The following is a 14,158-nucleotide window of genomic DNA, read 5'->3' as shown; positions in this document are numbered from 1 at the left end:
TTGCCAAAAATGCACTAAAACTCAAGTTAACTAAAAAATACAACGTATTAGTTTTAGTGCATTTTTACAACACTGTTGCCAGTAATTTACTGTAAAAATGCACTAAAAAACTCAAGTTAACCAAAAAATACAACTTATTAGTTTTAATGCATTTTTACAACACTGTTGCCAAAAATGCACTAAAACTCAAGTTAACTAAAAAATACAACTTATTAGTTTTAGTGCATTTTTACAACACTATTGCCAGTAATTTACTGTAAAAATGCACTAAAACTCAAGTTAACTAAAAAATACAACTTATTAGTTTTAGTGCATTTTTACAACACTGTTGCCAGTAATTTACTGTAAAAATGCACTAAAAAACTCAAGTTAACTAAAAAATACAACTTATTAGTTTTAATGCATTTTTACAACACTGTTGCCAAAAATGCACTAAAACTCAAGTTAACTAAAAAATACAACTTATTAGTTTTAGTGCATTTTTACAACACTGTTGCCAGTAATTTACTGTAAAAATGCACTAAAACTCAAGTTAACTAAAAAATACAACTTATTAGTTTTAGTGCATTTTTACAACACTGTTGCCAGTAATGTACTGTAAAAATGCACTAAAACTCAAGTTAACTAAAAAATACAACTTATTAGTTTTAGTGCATTTTTACAACACTGTTGCCAGTAATTTACTGTAAAAATGCACTAAAACTCAAGTTAACTAAAAAATACAACTTATTAGTTTTAGTGCATTTTTACAACACTGTTGCCAGTAATTTACTGTAAAAATGCACTAAAACTCAAGTTAACTAAAAAATACAACTTATTAGTTTTAATGCATTTTTACAACACTGTTGCCAAAAATGCACTAAAACTCAAGTTAAATAAAAAATACAACTTATTAGTTTTAGTGCATTTTTACAACACTGTTGCCAGTAATTTACTGTAAAAATGCACTAAAACTCAAGTTAACTAAAAAATACAACTTATTAGTTTTAGTGCATTTTTACAGTAAATTACTGGCAACAGTGTTGCCAGTATTTTACTGTAAACAACCTGGTAAAGTCTAACAGTGCAGGCTGTTCTGGAATATGTTGTGTGTTCGTCAATCATTGTGACACCATCAAATTGCTGTCTAAAGAGCATCATGTGTTCCAGCTCTTGACCATATTGCAAAAGCTACAAAGACAGATTTCTAGACAATAACTGTAAATGTCAAGTGTGAGGCTCGTAAGCCCTGGGCCTGAGATGTCACAGCGGGCTTGTGTTATTCCCACGATCCCCCGCATCGGCACGCTTATCAAACTGCAAACCCACTCAACTTGACTGAGACCTTGAGCAACTTATTAGTTTTAGTGCATTTTTACAACACTGTTGCCAGTAATTTACTGTAAAAATGCACTAAAAAACTCAAGTTAACTAAAAAATACAACTTATTAGTTTTAATGCATTTTTACAACACTGTTGCCAAAAATGCACTAAAACTCAAGTTAACTAAAAAATACAACTTATTAGTTTTAGTGCATTTTTACAACACTGTTGCCAGTAATTTACTGTAAAAATGCACTAAAAAACTCAAGTTAACTAAAAAATACAACTTATTAGTTTTAATGCATTTTTACAACACTGTTGCCAAAAATGCACTAAAACTCAAGTTAACTAAAAAATACAACTTATTAGTTTTAGTGCATTTTTACAACACTGTTGCCAGTAATTTACTGTAAAAATGCACTAAAACTCAAGTTAACTAAAAAATACAACTTATTAGTTTTAGTGCATTTTTACAACACTGTTGCCAGTAATGTACTGTAAAAATGCACTAAAACTCAAGTTAACTAAAAAATACAACTTATTAGTTTTAGTGCATTTTTACAACACTGTTGCCAGTAATTTACTGTAAAAATGCACTAAAACTCAAGTTAACTAAAAAATACAACTTATTAGTTTTAATGCATTTTTACAACACTGTTGCCAAAAATGCACTAAAACTCAAGTTAAATAAAAAATACAACTTATTAGTTTTAGTGCATTTTTACAACACTGTTGCCAGTAATTTACTGTAAAAATGCACTAAAACTCAAGTTAACTAAAAAATACAACTTATTAGTTTTAGTGCATTTTTACAGTAAATTACTGGCAACAGTGTTGCCAGTATTTTACTGTAAACAACCTGGTAAAGTCTAACAGTGCAGGCTGTTCTGGAATATGTTGTGTGTTCGTCAATCATTGTGACACCATCAAATTGCTGTCTAAAGAGCATCATGTGTTCCAGCTCTTGACCATATTGCAAAAGCTACAAAGACAGATTTCTAGACAATAACTGTAAATGTCAAGTGTGAGGCTCGTAAGCCCTGGGCCTGAGATGTCACAGCGGGCTTGTGTTATTCCCACGATCCCCCGCATCGGCACGCTTATCAAACTGCAAACCCACTCAACTTGACTGAGACCTTGAGCAACTTATTAGTTTTAGTGCATTTTTACAACACTGTTGCCAGTAATTTACTGTAAAAATGCACTAAAAAACTCAAGTTAACTAAAAAATACAACTTATTAGTTTTAATGCATTTTTACAACACTGTTGCCAAAAATGCACTAAAACTCAAGTTAACTAAAAAATACAACTTATTAGTTTTAGTGCATTTTTACAACACTGTTGCCAGTAATTTACTGTAAAAATGCACTAAAACTCAAGTTAACTAAAAAATACAACTTATTAGTTTTAGTGCATTTTTACAACACTGTTGCCAGTAATGTACTGTAAAAATGCACTAAAACTCAAGTTAACTAAAAAATACAACTTATTAGTTTTAGTGCATTTTTACAACACTGTTGCCAGTAATTTACTGTAAAAATGCACTAAAACTCAAGTTAACTAAAAAATACAACTTATTAGTTTTAGTGCATTTTTACAACACTGTTGCCAGTAATTTACTGTAAAAATGCACTAAAACTCAAGTTAACTAAAAAATACAACTTATTAGTTTTAATGCATTTTTACAACACTGTTGCCAAAAATGCACTAAAACTCAAGTTAAATAAAAAATACAACTTATTAGTTTTAGTGCATTTTTACAACACTGTTGCCAGTAATTTACTGTAAAAATGCACTAAAACTCAAGTTAACTAAAAAATACAACTTATTAGTTTTAGTGCATTTTTACAGTAAATTACTGGCAACAGTGTTGCCAGTATTTTACTGTAAACAACCTGGTAAAGTCTAACAGTGCAGGCTGTTCTGGAATATGTTGTGTGTTCGTCAATCATTGTGACACCATCAAATTGCTGTCTAAAGAGCATCATGTGTTCCAGCTCTTGACCATATTGCAAAAGCTACAAAGACAGATTTCTAGACAATAACTGTAAATGTCAAGTGTGAGGCTCGTAAGCCCTGGGCCTGAGATGTCACAGCGGGCTTGTGTTATTCCCACGATCCCCCGCATCGGCACGCTTATCAAACTGCAAACCCACTCAACTTGACTGAGACCTTGAGCAACTTATTAGTTTTAGTGCATTTTTACAACACTGTTGCCAGTAATTTACTGTAAAAATGCACTAAAAAACTCAAGTTAACTAAAAAATACAACTTATTAGTTTTAATGCATTTTTACAACACTGTTGCCAAAAATGCACTAAAACTCAAGTTAACTAAAAAATACAACTTATTAGTTTTAGTGCATTTTTACAACACTGTTGCCAGTAATTTACTGTAAAAATGCACTAAAACTCAAGTTAACTAAAAAATACAACTTATTAGTTTTAGTGCATTTTTACAACACTGTTGCCAGTAATGTACTGTAAAAATGCACTAAAACTCAAGTTAACTAAAAAATACAACTTATTAGTTTTAGTGCATTTTTACAACACTGTTGCCAGTAATTTACTGTAAAAATGCACTAAAACTCAAGTTAACTAAAAAATACAACTTATTAGTTTTAGTGCATTTTTACAACACTGTTGCCAGTAATTTACTGTAAAAATGCACTAAAACTCAAGTTAACTACAAAATACAACTTATTAGTTTTAATGCATTTTTACAACACTGTTGCCAAAAATGCACTAAAACTCAAGTTAAATAAAAAATACAACTTATTAGTTTTAGTGCATTTTTACAACACTGTTGCCAGTAATTTACTGTAAAAATGCACTAAAACTCAAGTTAACTAAAAAATACAACTTATTAGTTTTAGTGCATTTTTACAGTAAATTACTGGCAACAGTGTTGCCAGTATTTTACTGTAAACAACCTGGTAAAGTCTAACAGTGCAGGCTGTTCTGGAATATGTTGTGTGTTCGTCAATCATTGTGACACCATCAAATTGCTGTCTAAAGAGCATCATGTGTTCCAGCTCTTGACCATATTGCAAAAGCTACAAAGACAGATTTCTAGACAATAACTGTAAATGTCAAGTGTGAGGCTCGTAAGCCCTGGGCCTGAGATGTCACAGCGGGCTTGTGTTATTCCCACGATCCCCCGCATCGGCACGCTTATCAAACTGCAAACCCACTCAACTTGACTGAGACCTTGAGCGACAGATTACCACAGAAGGTCACGAGCAAATAAATGTGTGTGCGTGTCAGATGCCAGCTTTTTTAATGCATGTATGATAAGTACTTCATAAATGAATTATGTATTTATTTTACTGGTTATTGCACTTCAAACTATAAAAACATATTTAATATGTTATATATAAAATAGTAATTTCTTGTAATACATACTTTAATCATCTTTCTAATTTAATGTGAACATTTGTTTCTTTGTGATTATCTGTGAAATCATTTCAAAGTAAATTCTACAACTAATTTGTTTTTCAGTGCAGAGAACATGCTTTACATTTTTTTTTTTTTAATTAATATTAATAATGTATTCTGTTAAATTATGCATGGTAACTTTGGATCACATCTCCAACACTGGCAGATTTTCATTAATTTATTGCTTATTTTAAGCAAACAATATATAATTTCTAGCTTTCTGTGCAATATAAATGGCTAAATCATTTTTCAACATTGTGAAAAAAAAAACATATAAGAAACTAGAGAAGACCTTCTATAACAGCCAACACTTCACAACTTGTAGCTTTTGATTGCAAGCAGGGTTAACCCTTTCCTGCTGAAAAACAAACAAACAAACAACTAAGCTGGTCTTCTGGTCTTAACTGGTGTGATTTGGATAATTCAGTCAAACTGGTCAAAGATGGTTCCAGTTGGTTGTTCATCTGGTCTCCCAGCCTGACCATCTAAAGGAGTGTCTAAAACCAGTCTGCGTAACCAGCTACGACCAGGCGAAATTAAATCTAAATTAATAGCTTTTATTCAAACAGAAATGTTATTTTACATTACATAATCAACCTAAATATATTAAGTTAGACCAACAAATATAAATTTAAGGGTAAGATCAGGAGGAATCTGTTTTTTTTTTAACGTAACAATTAGGGTTGGGTATCGAGAATCGAGTATTGATTGGAACCGGGACTAACTTTTCGTTTTTCCCGGAATCGTTCAAAAGTTAAAATTTCGATTCCTAGTTTCGACATTCACAGTCCGCCGACCGGAAGAAGAAACCGCTGAACAACACCAATGAAGAAGCGTCTAAACGGAAGTGGTGGCATAACCGCGCGAGTCGAACATGAGTACCTTACGTCGGCGGTCCAAAGTGTGGTTTCACTTTTCTAAAAATAACGAAATCTTGGCAAAATGCAAAATTTGTGACAGAAGGAGTATTTCCTTCAGAAAAACCGTTGGTTAGCAAGGTTAGCTAAACTTTTTTGACCCTGCCTCTTAAAAGAATCGGAATCGAGAATCTTTGGGAACCGGAATCGAAACAAGGAATCGGAATCAGAATCGTTCAAATTCAAACGATACCCAACGCTGACGTCTGACCGCGTGTTATTGACATAGACACGTGGTCTGGGAACCACATGTTCATTTTCTGGTGTTTGAGGCGTGGTTTACGAATGCCCAGAGCCATTTATTGGGTGCAACGAATGTCTATCAAATACGCCTTTACGTAGCTCATAGCCAATCGTTTCAATTATACCGGATGACGTATGTAGAGCGAGAGAAATTGGACGAGGTACACGATGGCGTAATTTATCTAAGGCTGCGTCGAAAGGTAACTTCGCGTCTGCTGCCATGTTTTATCCATACGTATAAATCAGTTAAACGCGTTATTAACGGCGTTAACGCAAACCCATTTTAACGGCGGCAATTGTTTTATCGCGCTATTAACAGTGTTTTTAGCCTAGCAAACTTTGTATTTTTTTTGCAAAAGGACGCGGCGCTGCGCTCTGAAACCCATTCATTTCAATGGCTTGTGCCGTGCGAGGACGTTTTGTTGCTTCGTCGACCAAAGCGCAAGCGGATCTAGCTACAAAACAACAGGAACGCCGCACACACTCGTTTGGGCTTGCGAGCCGGTCAAATAGTTGGTTAACGTTACGTTTTGAGTGGATGACGAGCACGAGAAGCCGAAATGGATGCCAATGAGATTCTGAATGGAAAGTTTACTTTTAAAAAGTTGTTAAATGGTTCAATGGACAAGACCAACGTGATCTGTGTGTTTTGCCGTTGTGAACTGAGCTATCATCATCACAGCACGTCCACTTGATGATGGCCACACATACAGATGATGGGAATTCTCCATCAATATCAGGACCTCATCAGTGTTTCTTTCACTCTTTTATTGATGGACAGTGTTATATTGTGTAAGAGATGATTTGCTCCGTGAGAATGTTAGTGTGAAATTGAACACAGTAAAGTTGTTTTCGATAAAAATATTTGCACAAAGCAAACCTATCCACTTTTCCATGTTGATAAGAGCATTAAAATGAGAAAAAATAATGGGACTGAAATAAATCGAGACATTTAATTTGAACAGATAAAAAATGTGTGATTAATCGCGAGTTGACATTACTGCGATTAATCGTGATTAAATATTTTAATCGTTTGACAGCACTAGTATAAACAAACTGCTTCGGTGTTTCGCATAGACGTCATCATCGTCTTCCAGTTCCCTCCCCGTTCTGTGATTGGTTCCCTCGCTGAGGCCAAAATCTCGTCCATTGCACCCAAACTGCCAAGCAGCGTGAATAAAAAATCGGCATACAAAGACAGCATGGGGAAACCCAGGCTAACAGGTTAGCACTTTATACAGTGGTTTAGCTGTTCCCCCCCTGTCTTCCGCAGGATAGTACTACAAAGATGGCAATATCCGAAATATGTGGGGAATGTGAGGTCCCCAATGAAAAAAAAAAACAAGTGATGCTTTTTGAAAATGTAAAAAAATGCAGAAAGTGTGTGTGTGTGATGGGAAGGGGGTTATGTTAGTGTAAGGGGAGAGAATATACAGTTTGATTGGGTGCGTGCGTGTGTGTGTGTTGACTCACCAGTGTCCTGGTCACACAGCTGTTCACAGGGGTCCGTTGTCCTCTGACCGCAGTAGTCTCTCACCCACTGGGTAGAGGTGTTGGTCTGGTAGTACAGGGTCAGTTTGGCTGGATTTAACCAGTTGGAGACATCCAGATAACTTCCCATGCTAACCACAAAACTGCTTCCTGTAGCAAAAAAAAAAAAAGAGGAAAAAGCGGCAAATTTATCTTAAGATCCTTTTTACATGAACATCAAGAGCGGCATTCCTAACACGTCCAAAAAAAAGAAAAAAGAAATGGTGTAAGATTTACATTTAAACTATTTATACATCACAAACAATTATAAAGAAAGTGCAAATAACACTTTGACTTAAAAGTGATAAATAAATGATAAATCATGTTTTTTTAATAAAAATTCTAACACAGTGTAGTTGTACAGCCCGTTCTCATCCCAAGGCGTCACATACTGACGCTTTTGCCAATCCGTAGACATACGACACACATGGCACCCTTTAGCGTCAATATGAGACGTAGATATATATGGGGCAGAAGGCGCCTCCTAGTGGTCTAACCCTAACACTACCCCAGACCTAAACCTACCCATAACCGAAGCGTGTTATATTGAAATATAAAGGGTGCCATGTGCGTTGGATGGATATGCATTGGCAAAAGCGGCACTATATGACGCCCTAGAGAATTCGTTGGGTTGTCAGGCATAATGAACAAACTGCTCATTTCTATACAAGAAAAAAGTACATATTTGCATGTTTTTTTTTTCTGTTGTTGTTGTCTTTCATATTTGAAGCGTCAGGCTTTTATGGCTCATTTAGAATGGCATAATGAGAGCTCAAACTTGAGGATAAACACCCTGATTTTATTAAGTGTGACTATTTCGTTCGTTTATTTTAGTGACTGTCCAACACTAAATTCACATTAAAACCAGGTCAGAATCTCTTGAAACATCTGCAGTGACTAAGACTGGTGTTTATGAGTCCTCCATCACACAAACACTGAACAAGAACGGTCAATAACATCACTGTCAAAGCTCAGATCTCTCCCTTCTCTCCGTGTCCATCATCTCTCTACACCTGTCCTGTTCTGCTAATGTGTGAATTCAGCACTTCCCAAAGATAAGGGGGACTTAAATGAAATTGCTTTGCTGCTTCATAATCCTCTTTGTCGTCTTAAACCCGAGACCAGAGGCTGAACGGGACGTGTGGACGCCTGCACAGAGACACAGGGGTTTAACTCAGCGTTTGAGCCTGAACTTCACCACACACAGCGAGAACATTCAACAAATATCCAATAAAACAACTCATTTTTGTTCAATAACATTCAAATACATTTTAAAAATACAGAAACAAAATTATTTTTGAAAAGTAAAGAGCATTGAAGGACATCCCATACATTTATTTAATATATTTATATTTGTGTTATATTAAAAGATTAATATCATACTTTTTCAAATGAGGGTTTCATTATAAATATGGTGATTATCTCTAAGATACTCAATATATGATATTTCCCATCTGAATCTTCCTCAACAAATGGAAAAGCCAGCCGGCTGTTTATTATTTTTGTTAATTATTGTGCCGTTCGTCCCAACACTAGGGGCGCCGTTTACCCCAAATATTATATTTCCGTTATTGAAAAAACTGTAGCTTTAATTACCTTGAACAAAACTGTAAATCATTTACAAAACCTTTGTCTCATTCAATAATTTTAGTGATTCTCATTTGCTACTTCAAAAAAAAACATCAAAAAATAAGATCAAATTAGCACCGAATACAAAGCCGGCTTCTATTAATTAAAGCTGTGTGTGTGTGTGTGATCCTTTATGTTGAATATTTATTTTGTTTTATTAGTCAGTACACTTTGATATTTGTTTTGAATTATTTGTGGCACATCAGGCATCATAAACCACCAAAGGGCAGCAAAATGCAATATCGCACAAGCCTAATAAAGAACATTATTAACAGCCAAGCAGTGCTACTGCCATATATACAGAGCCAGTTTTTTTTTTTTTTTTTTTTTTAAGAATACCATGGATATATTTCAAATGGATGCACTCAAAATATGCCAAGCATTTTTTGCTTGATTGTCCTTTTTTACATTTACAGTTTATAATCCTCATAAACAGGAATGATTCCTGCTAAGAGCAGTGAACTATGTCTGAAATCAGTTTGACAAATTAGTGGGGGTTTCAGTGGGTGTGTCACTTTATTTACAAATTAAAAATAAATCAGCCAGATCATGTTTGTATTTGGATCCAGTGATGTGCAGATTTCTGTAAGAGTGTGTTTAGCGGTTTGGGATCCGAACAACATTATCTTTAAACCAGTATAAAACAATAGAAGTGTATGATTATGTCTTCACTAATGTATACTGTACAGTATATTCTAATATTTCTCTGTGTGTGCGCTACTCCAGTCTTTCAACACATTACTCATAATCATAATGAGGTTCCAGCAAGCAGGTTAAAGAAACAATTAGATATATGGCACACGCAGAGTAGCAATGTGGTGCCCAGGTGGCATCTCAATACACTATTCTCATTCTCTTAACATCACTCGCAATATTCAAGACAGATTCAAAATATATGTGAATTGCAAATTGATCATTTCCAGGGCTTGAAATCAGCCATATGTGTGTGTATTTCAGCAGTGTGTAACGAAGTCACTCCTACTAGCCTCTATGGCGGGCTGAATTTTATATAGGCCTAATATACATTTTTTTTTCAAATGTAGTCTTTTAAAAAGGCATCTGAAATAATAAACTAAGTGCAATCTAGTGTTGTCAAATATATAGATTTAGATTCTGAAAATTACAAATATCTATATGGCAGTTTTTCAAGGCATGAAACTCCAGGGCTGAAAATGAGTCCCACTCCGGCCCTGGTGCTGTGCTATATGTGTGTATGTTTCGGACATTTGTTCTCTGAGGGTTAAAGCATCTCTGACAGATGGTCCAGGATCTCCGGACCGCAGCGTCAGCATCACACGGAGGTTTCTGGAGGACAGAAGATGCTCTTCAGCAGCTGGATATCTTCTGACCTCTGCTCGCTCTCAAACACTCGGCACAATCTCGGAGACGCCATCAAGCAGATATCTTTGTTTTCTTATAAAAGTTTAACTGAAAATGCTTTCAATTACTCACTCTCCATTAGACTTTCATTCATCTTCAGAAACAGAAATGAAGCTCTTTTAATGGAATCCGAGGCATTTCTGACCTTCCAATGACCTTCAGAACATTCACAAAGAGATCTTATAATAAACCCATACGAATCGAGCGGTTTATTCCAAGACTTGGTTTAGTTTTTGCTTGTTGAAGTGAGTCCTAATGGTCTGAAAGTAAAAGTTCATGACATTGCTGAAAGGTTTTGTGAGATGCACGCTGAGACTGTCAGTAGATGCTCACCGTCAGCGATGAAGTGTTCGGGAACGTGGAGCGTGACCTTGACGGTGAGCGGACAGGACTGTGTGCCGTACACCACGGCCACCACACACGTGCAGACGGTGATCAGTGTTAGCGTGGCTTTGCTCATGGGACTCTGTGGACAGCCTGTGGGAACAGACAGAAGAACATGATTATTGTAACGTTTCAGGCACCAGTCCACCAGAGGGAGCCATCACCTGAATATTGAACTCTGTCACTTCCTGTTCCTGCTTCATCATTTCCTGTCACTCTGTATTGCGAAGTATTGCCAGTTCTCTGCCTTACTAAGCGTTCTACCATTCTCTTTTGATTAGTTCTGTTATGATCATTGTTTTGCTTTTCGACTCATGTTTTTTTTTTTGTTTTTTTTTTTTGGATTTGTCAACTTTTGGATTGTTGTACCTGTGCTTTGACCAAAGCCTGTGACCTGACTACGAGTTGTGACTATTGTTTGGGTTTTAAATCCTTTAAAGGTGCATTGCGCAACATTTCATGTTAAAAATAGCCGTTTTTCTAACCCATACGTGCTTAAACAATCGCCTGATTCTCTGATCACTGCGATCGCCTCTATAATCCTGTACAGTAAAATAAATAAGAGGGATTCGGGACGGATTTGAGACTGCTATGTCTGGCAGGTTTGTGTATTCGCCGCCATTCTCCGTATCGGCGAAGACAACTCGAGCGACACAACTTTAGTCAACTTTCCACAAAAGTAGAAGATGGATTCAAAGAAACCGTCTTGTAGTTCGCTTCAAACCCCGACGCAAACTCCACGTAAGACAAAGAAAATAAAACTTTTGTCTAGCGCCAGGCGTTCGGAATAAGACGAAAGTCGACATCGGGAAGCTTTCAACAAACGGAGAGATCTCCGGTCGGCTCTAGGGCTCAAACTCGTCCTATACAAAGTAATAACTTATATTCATGAACGTGTTTCCAATAATACAATCATAAGTGGATACAGTACACAGTTCAACATGGAGATCGATGGAAACAAAAAAAACAAAGTTTTCCCCTCACACACACATAAGTGTGTAATTTACTCAAATGCCTTTCCTTTCATATATTTAAAATGACTTGCGGATTTATAACTTTATTACCTCTGAAGACATTATGACTGTAACAAAAGATGTGTGCGACTGATGCTCCTTTGGTTATGAACAGCTCGTTAAAGCATGCGTGTGTGATCCATGAGCGTGCACACCTCTAGTTGCAGTTTCGCTTGTCGCCAGAGGGGGCGTAGTTCTGCAAAAACTCAGAGACTTGCGCAATGCACCTTTAATAAAGACCCGCTTATGGATTCCACTCAGCCTACATCTACTTTACAATTATACAGATCCGTCTTTAAACGCACCCCTCGCTAAACCCCACCTTCCCCCACCATCAGATAACCGTTCGCTCTTTCTTTAATGCACAACTGTTCAATTTTTTCAATTTTTTTTTTTTTTTTACAAGTTTTGGGATCAGCAACATTATTTTTATGCTCAGCAAGGCTGCATTTATTTGATCAAACATACAGAAAAAAAAAAACTGTAATGTTGTGAAATATTATGTTTTCTATGTGAATGTATAGTGATCAAAGCTGACTTTCCGGTATCATTACTCCAGTCTTCAGTGTCACATTATCCTTCATAAATCACTCTAATATGATGACTATCATTTTATTAAAGGAGTTTTTGGATTAATACAAACGATATTTGATTTTATTTATTTATAACATTGCAACAAATGCTTTTACTGCCACTTTTGTGCAACTTCGTAGTAGTAGTCGTCTTTATTTGTCCCTTCTCAGCATCAACATGCAAACTGACATCATAAACATGCATGAACCATTTAAACTCGGGTATTTGCGTACTTCCATGTTCCTTGTAACTTTAGGATGTGAGAAGAAAAAAGAAAAGGATATACACCACAGTATCCTCACGCTTCAAATGAGTATTTAAACTGCATCTGACACAAAAGATCTAGCAGTTCTGTGTATCGTCTTCCCAAAGGAAAGATATCAAATTCTGAATACAAAGTGAGAGATGTGTCATCTAAAATTGTCAATGACTTTCTAAGAACATTGTTCTCCGACTGAACTGTGCAGAGCCTGTCGATTCTGACCCAGGGTTAACAACTCTCTGCTATTGTGATATACTGTTCACATAGCATGATTTAATAAAGGAATCAATTTATTTCAATAATGATGATGATGATAATAACAAAATAATAATAATAATACAGCGAGCACCTGTAATGTAACAATAACATGAGAAAATACAAGTGTCCCAATGTTTCCAGAGGACAGCCTGTCTATAAATTGAGTCCTCAAGCTCCCTATGGAGTGGACGTGGGAGTGAGAGTGTTTATGAAAAGCTCAGTGATGACGATGGGATTTATGTAACACTGAAAGAATAGCTTAACAGGAGCGATTCATCTGTGAGACAGAGGTTAAACTAAAGCTTCTGTCCTCTCCGCTGTCTGAAATGACTAAACAGGGTTTGGCAACCTTAAAGGGCACCTATTATGCAAAATTCACTTTTACGTGGTGTTTGAACATAAATGTGTGTTGGCCTACGATATCTCACGACCAATTCGTACGAATTTGTACGAGTGATTAAAAAGTGGCTAATTCGTACTAATTCATACGACCTCACTCGTACGAATTTGTACGATTTGTCTAAACCCACGTGACGGTTAGGTTTAGGGGTCAGGGGTAGGTCATTCGTACGAATTCATATGAATTGGCCAATTCGTAAAATATGTACGATTTAGCAAAATCGTACTAATTTGTATACGAGTGAGGTCGTACGAATTGTTACGAATTAGCCACCTCGTAAAATTCGTACGAATTCCCGTGAGATCGGGTTGGTGTTGGCAGTGTGTGAGCAAAACCACTGTAGAATGATAAAAATCCAGCCAGTGTTTTTTTTTTTTTTTTTTTTTAATAATCTCAATAAATCATCTGCACTCAGAACGAGCTGTTCGAAGATTCAGCGCTTTGTGATTTAGAAATGAGCAAGGGGTTTGATTGACACTATGGTTGTGGCATAGACCCCGCCCTCTCTCTCTCTATATATATATATATATATATATATATATATATTTAAATATATTGTATTAAAAACTGCATATATTTTTTTTGACATCTTCTCACATTTGCCTGCTTAGACCGACTGCCATCGGTCCGCAAGTTTCGCCCTCACCCAAAGGCAGGGCGGGGATATGCAGCTCATTTACATTTAAGGTGGTATACACCAAAACAGCTCTTTTTAAAACAGGCCCCAAAAATGACATTTTCAAATGGTTATAATAAATTAACTGTGGGATGTCAATCTCACGACCAATTCGTATGAGTGATTAAAAAGGGACTAATTCGTACTAATTCA

The 14,158-nt window shown here is 36.0% G+C and overlaps 1 protein-coding gene across 1 annotated transcript in view; it reads right to left on the bottom strand.

Annotated features, from left to right (window-relative positions):
- Nucleotides 1-14,158, bottom strand: part of astn2 (astrotactin 2) — a 432,572-nt gene that overhangs the window by 200,249 nt on the left and 218,165 nt on the right. Inside the window, exons 6-7 of the mRNA XM_039661894.2 lie at nt 10,773-10,916; nt 7,374-7,541 (exon numbers count right to left, since the gene is read on the bottom strand). Coding sequence (XP_039517828.2) covers nt 7,374-7,541; nt 10,773-10,916 — 312 coding nt within the window. The remainder of the gene's footprint in view (nt 1-7,373; nt 7,542-10,772; nt 10,917-14,158) is intronic.

The sequence above is a fragment of the Pimephales promelas genome, chromosome 4 (genome assembly GCF_988280905.1).
Source record: "Pimephales promelas chromosome 4, fPimPro1.hap1.1, whole genome shotgun sequence".
In the NCBI taxonomy this organism is placed as follows: Eukaryota; Metazoa; Chordata; class Actinopteri; order Cypriniformes; family Leuciscidae; genus Pimephales; species Pimephales promelas.
The sequence above is the reverse complement of the archived record's forward strand: the minus strand, read 5'-3'. Positions and strand labels throughout refer to the sequence as shown.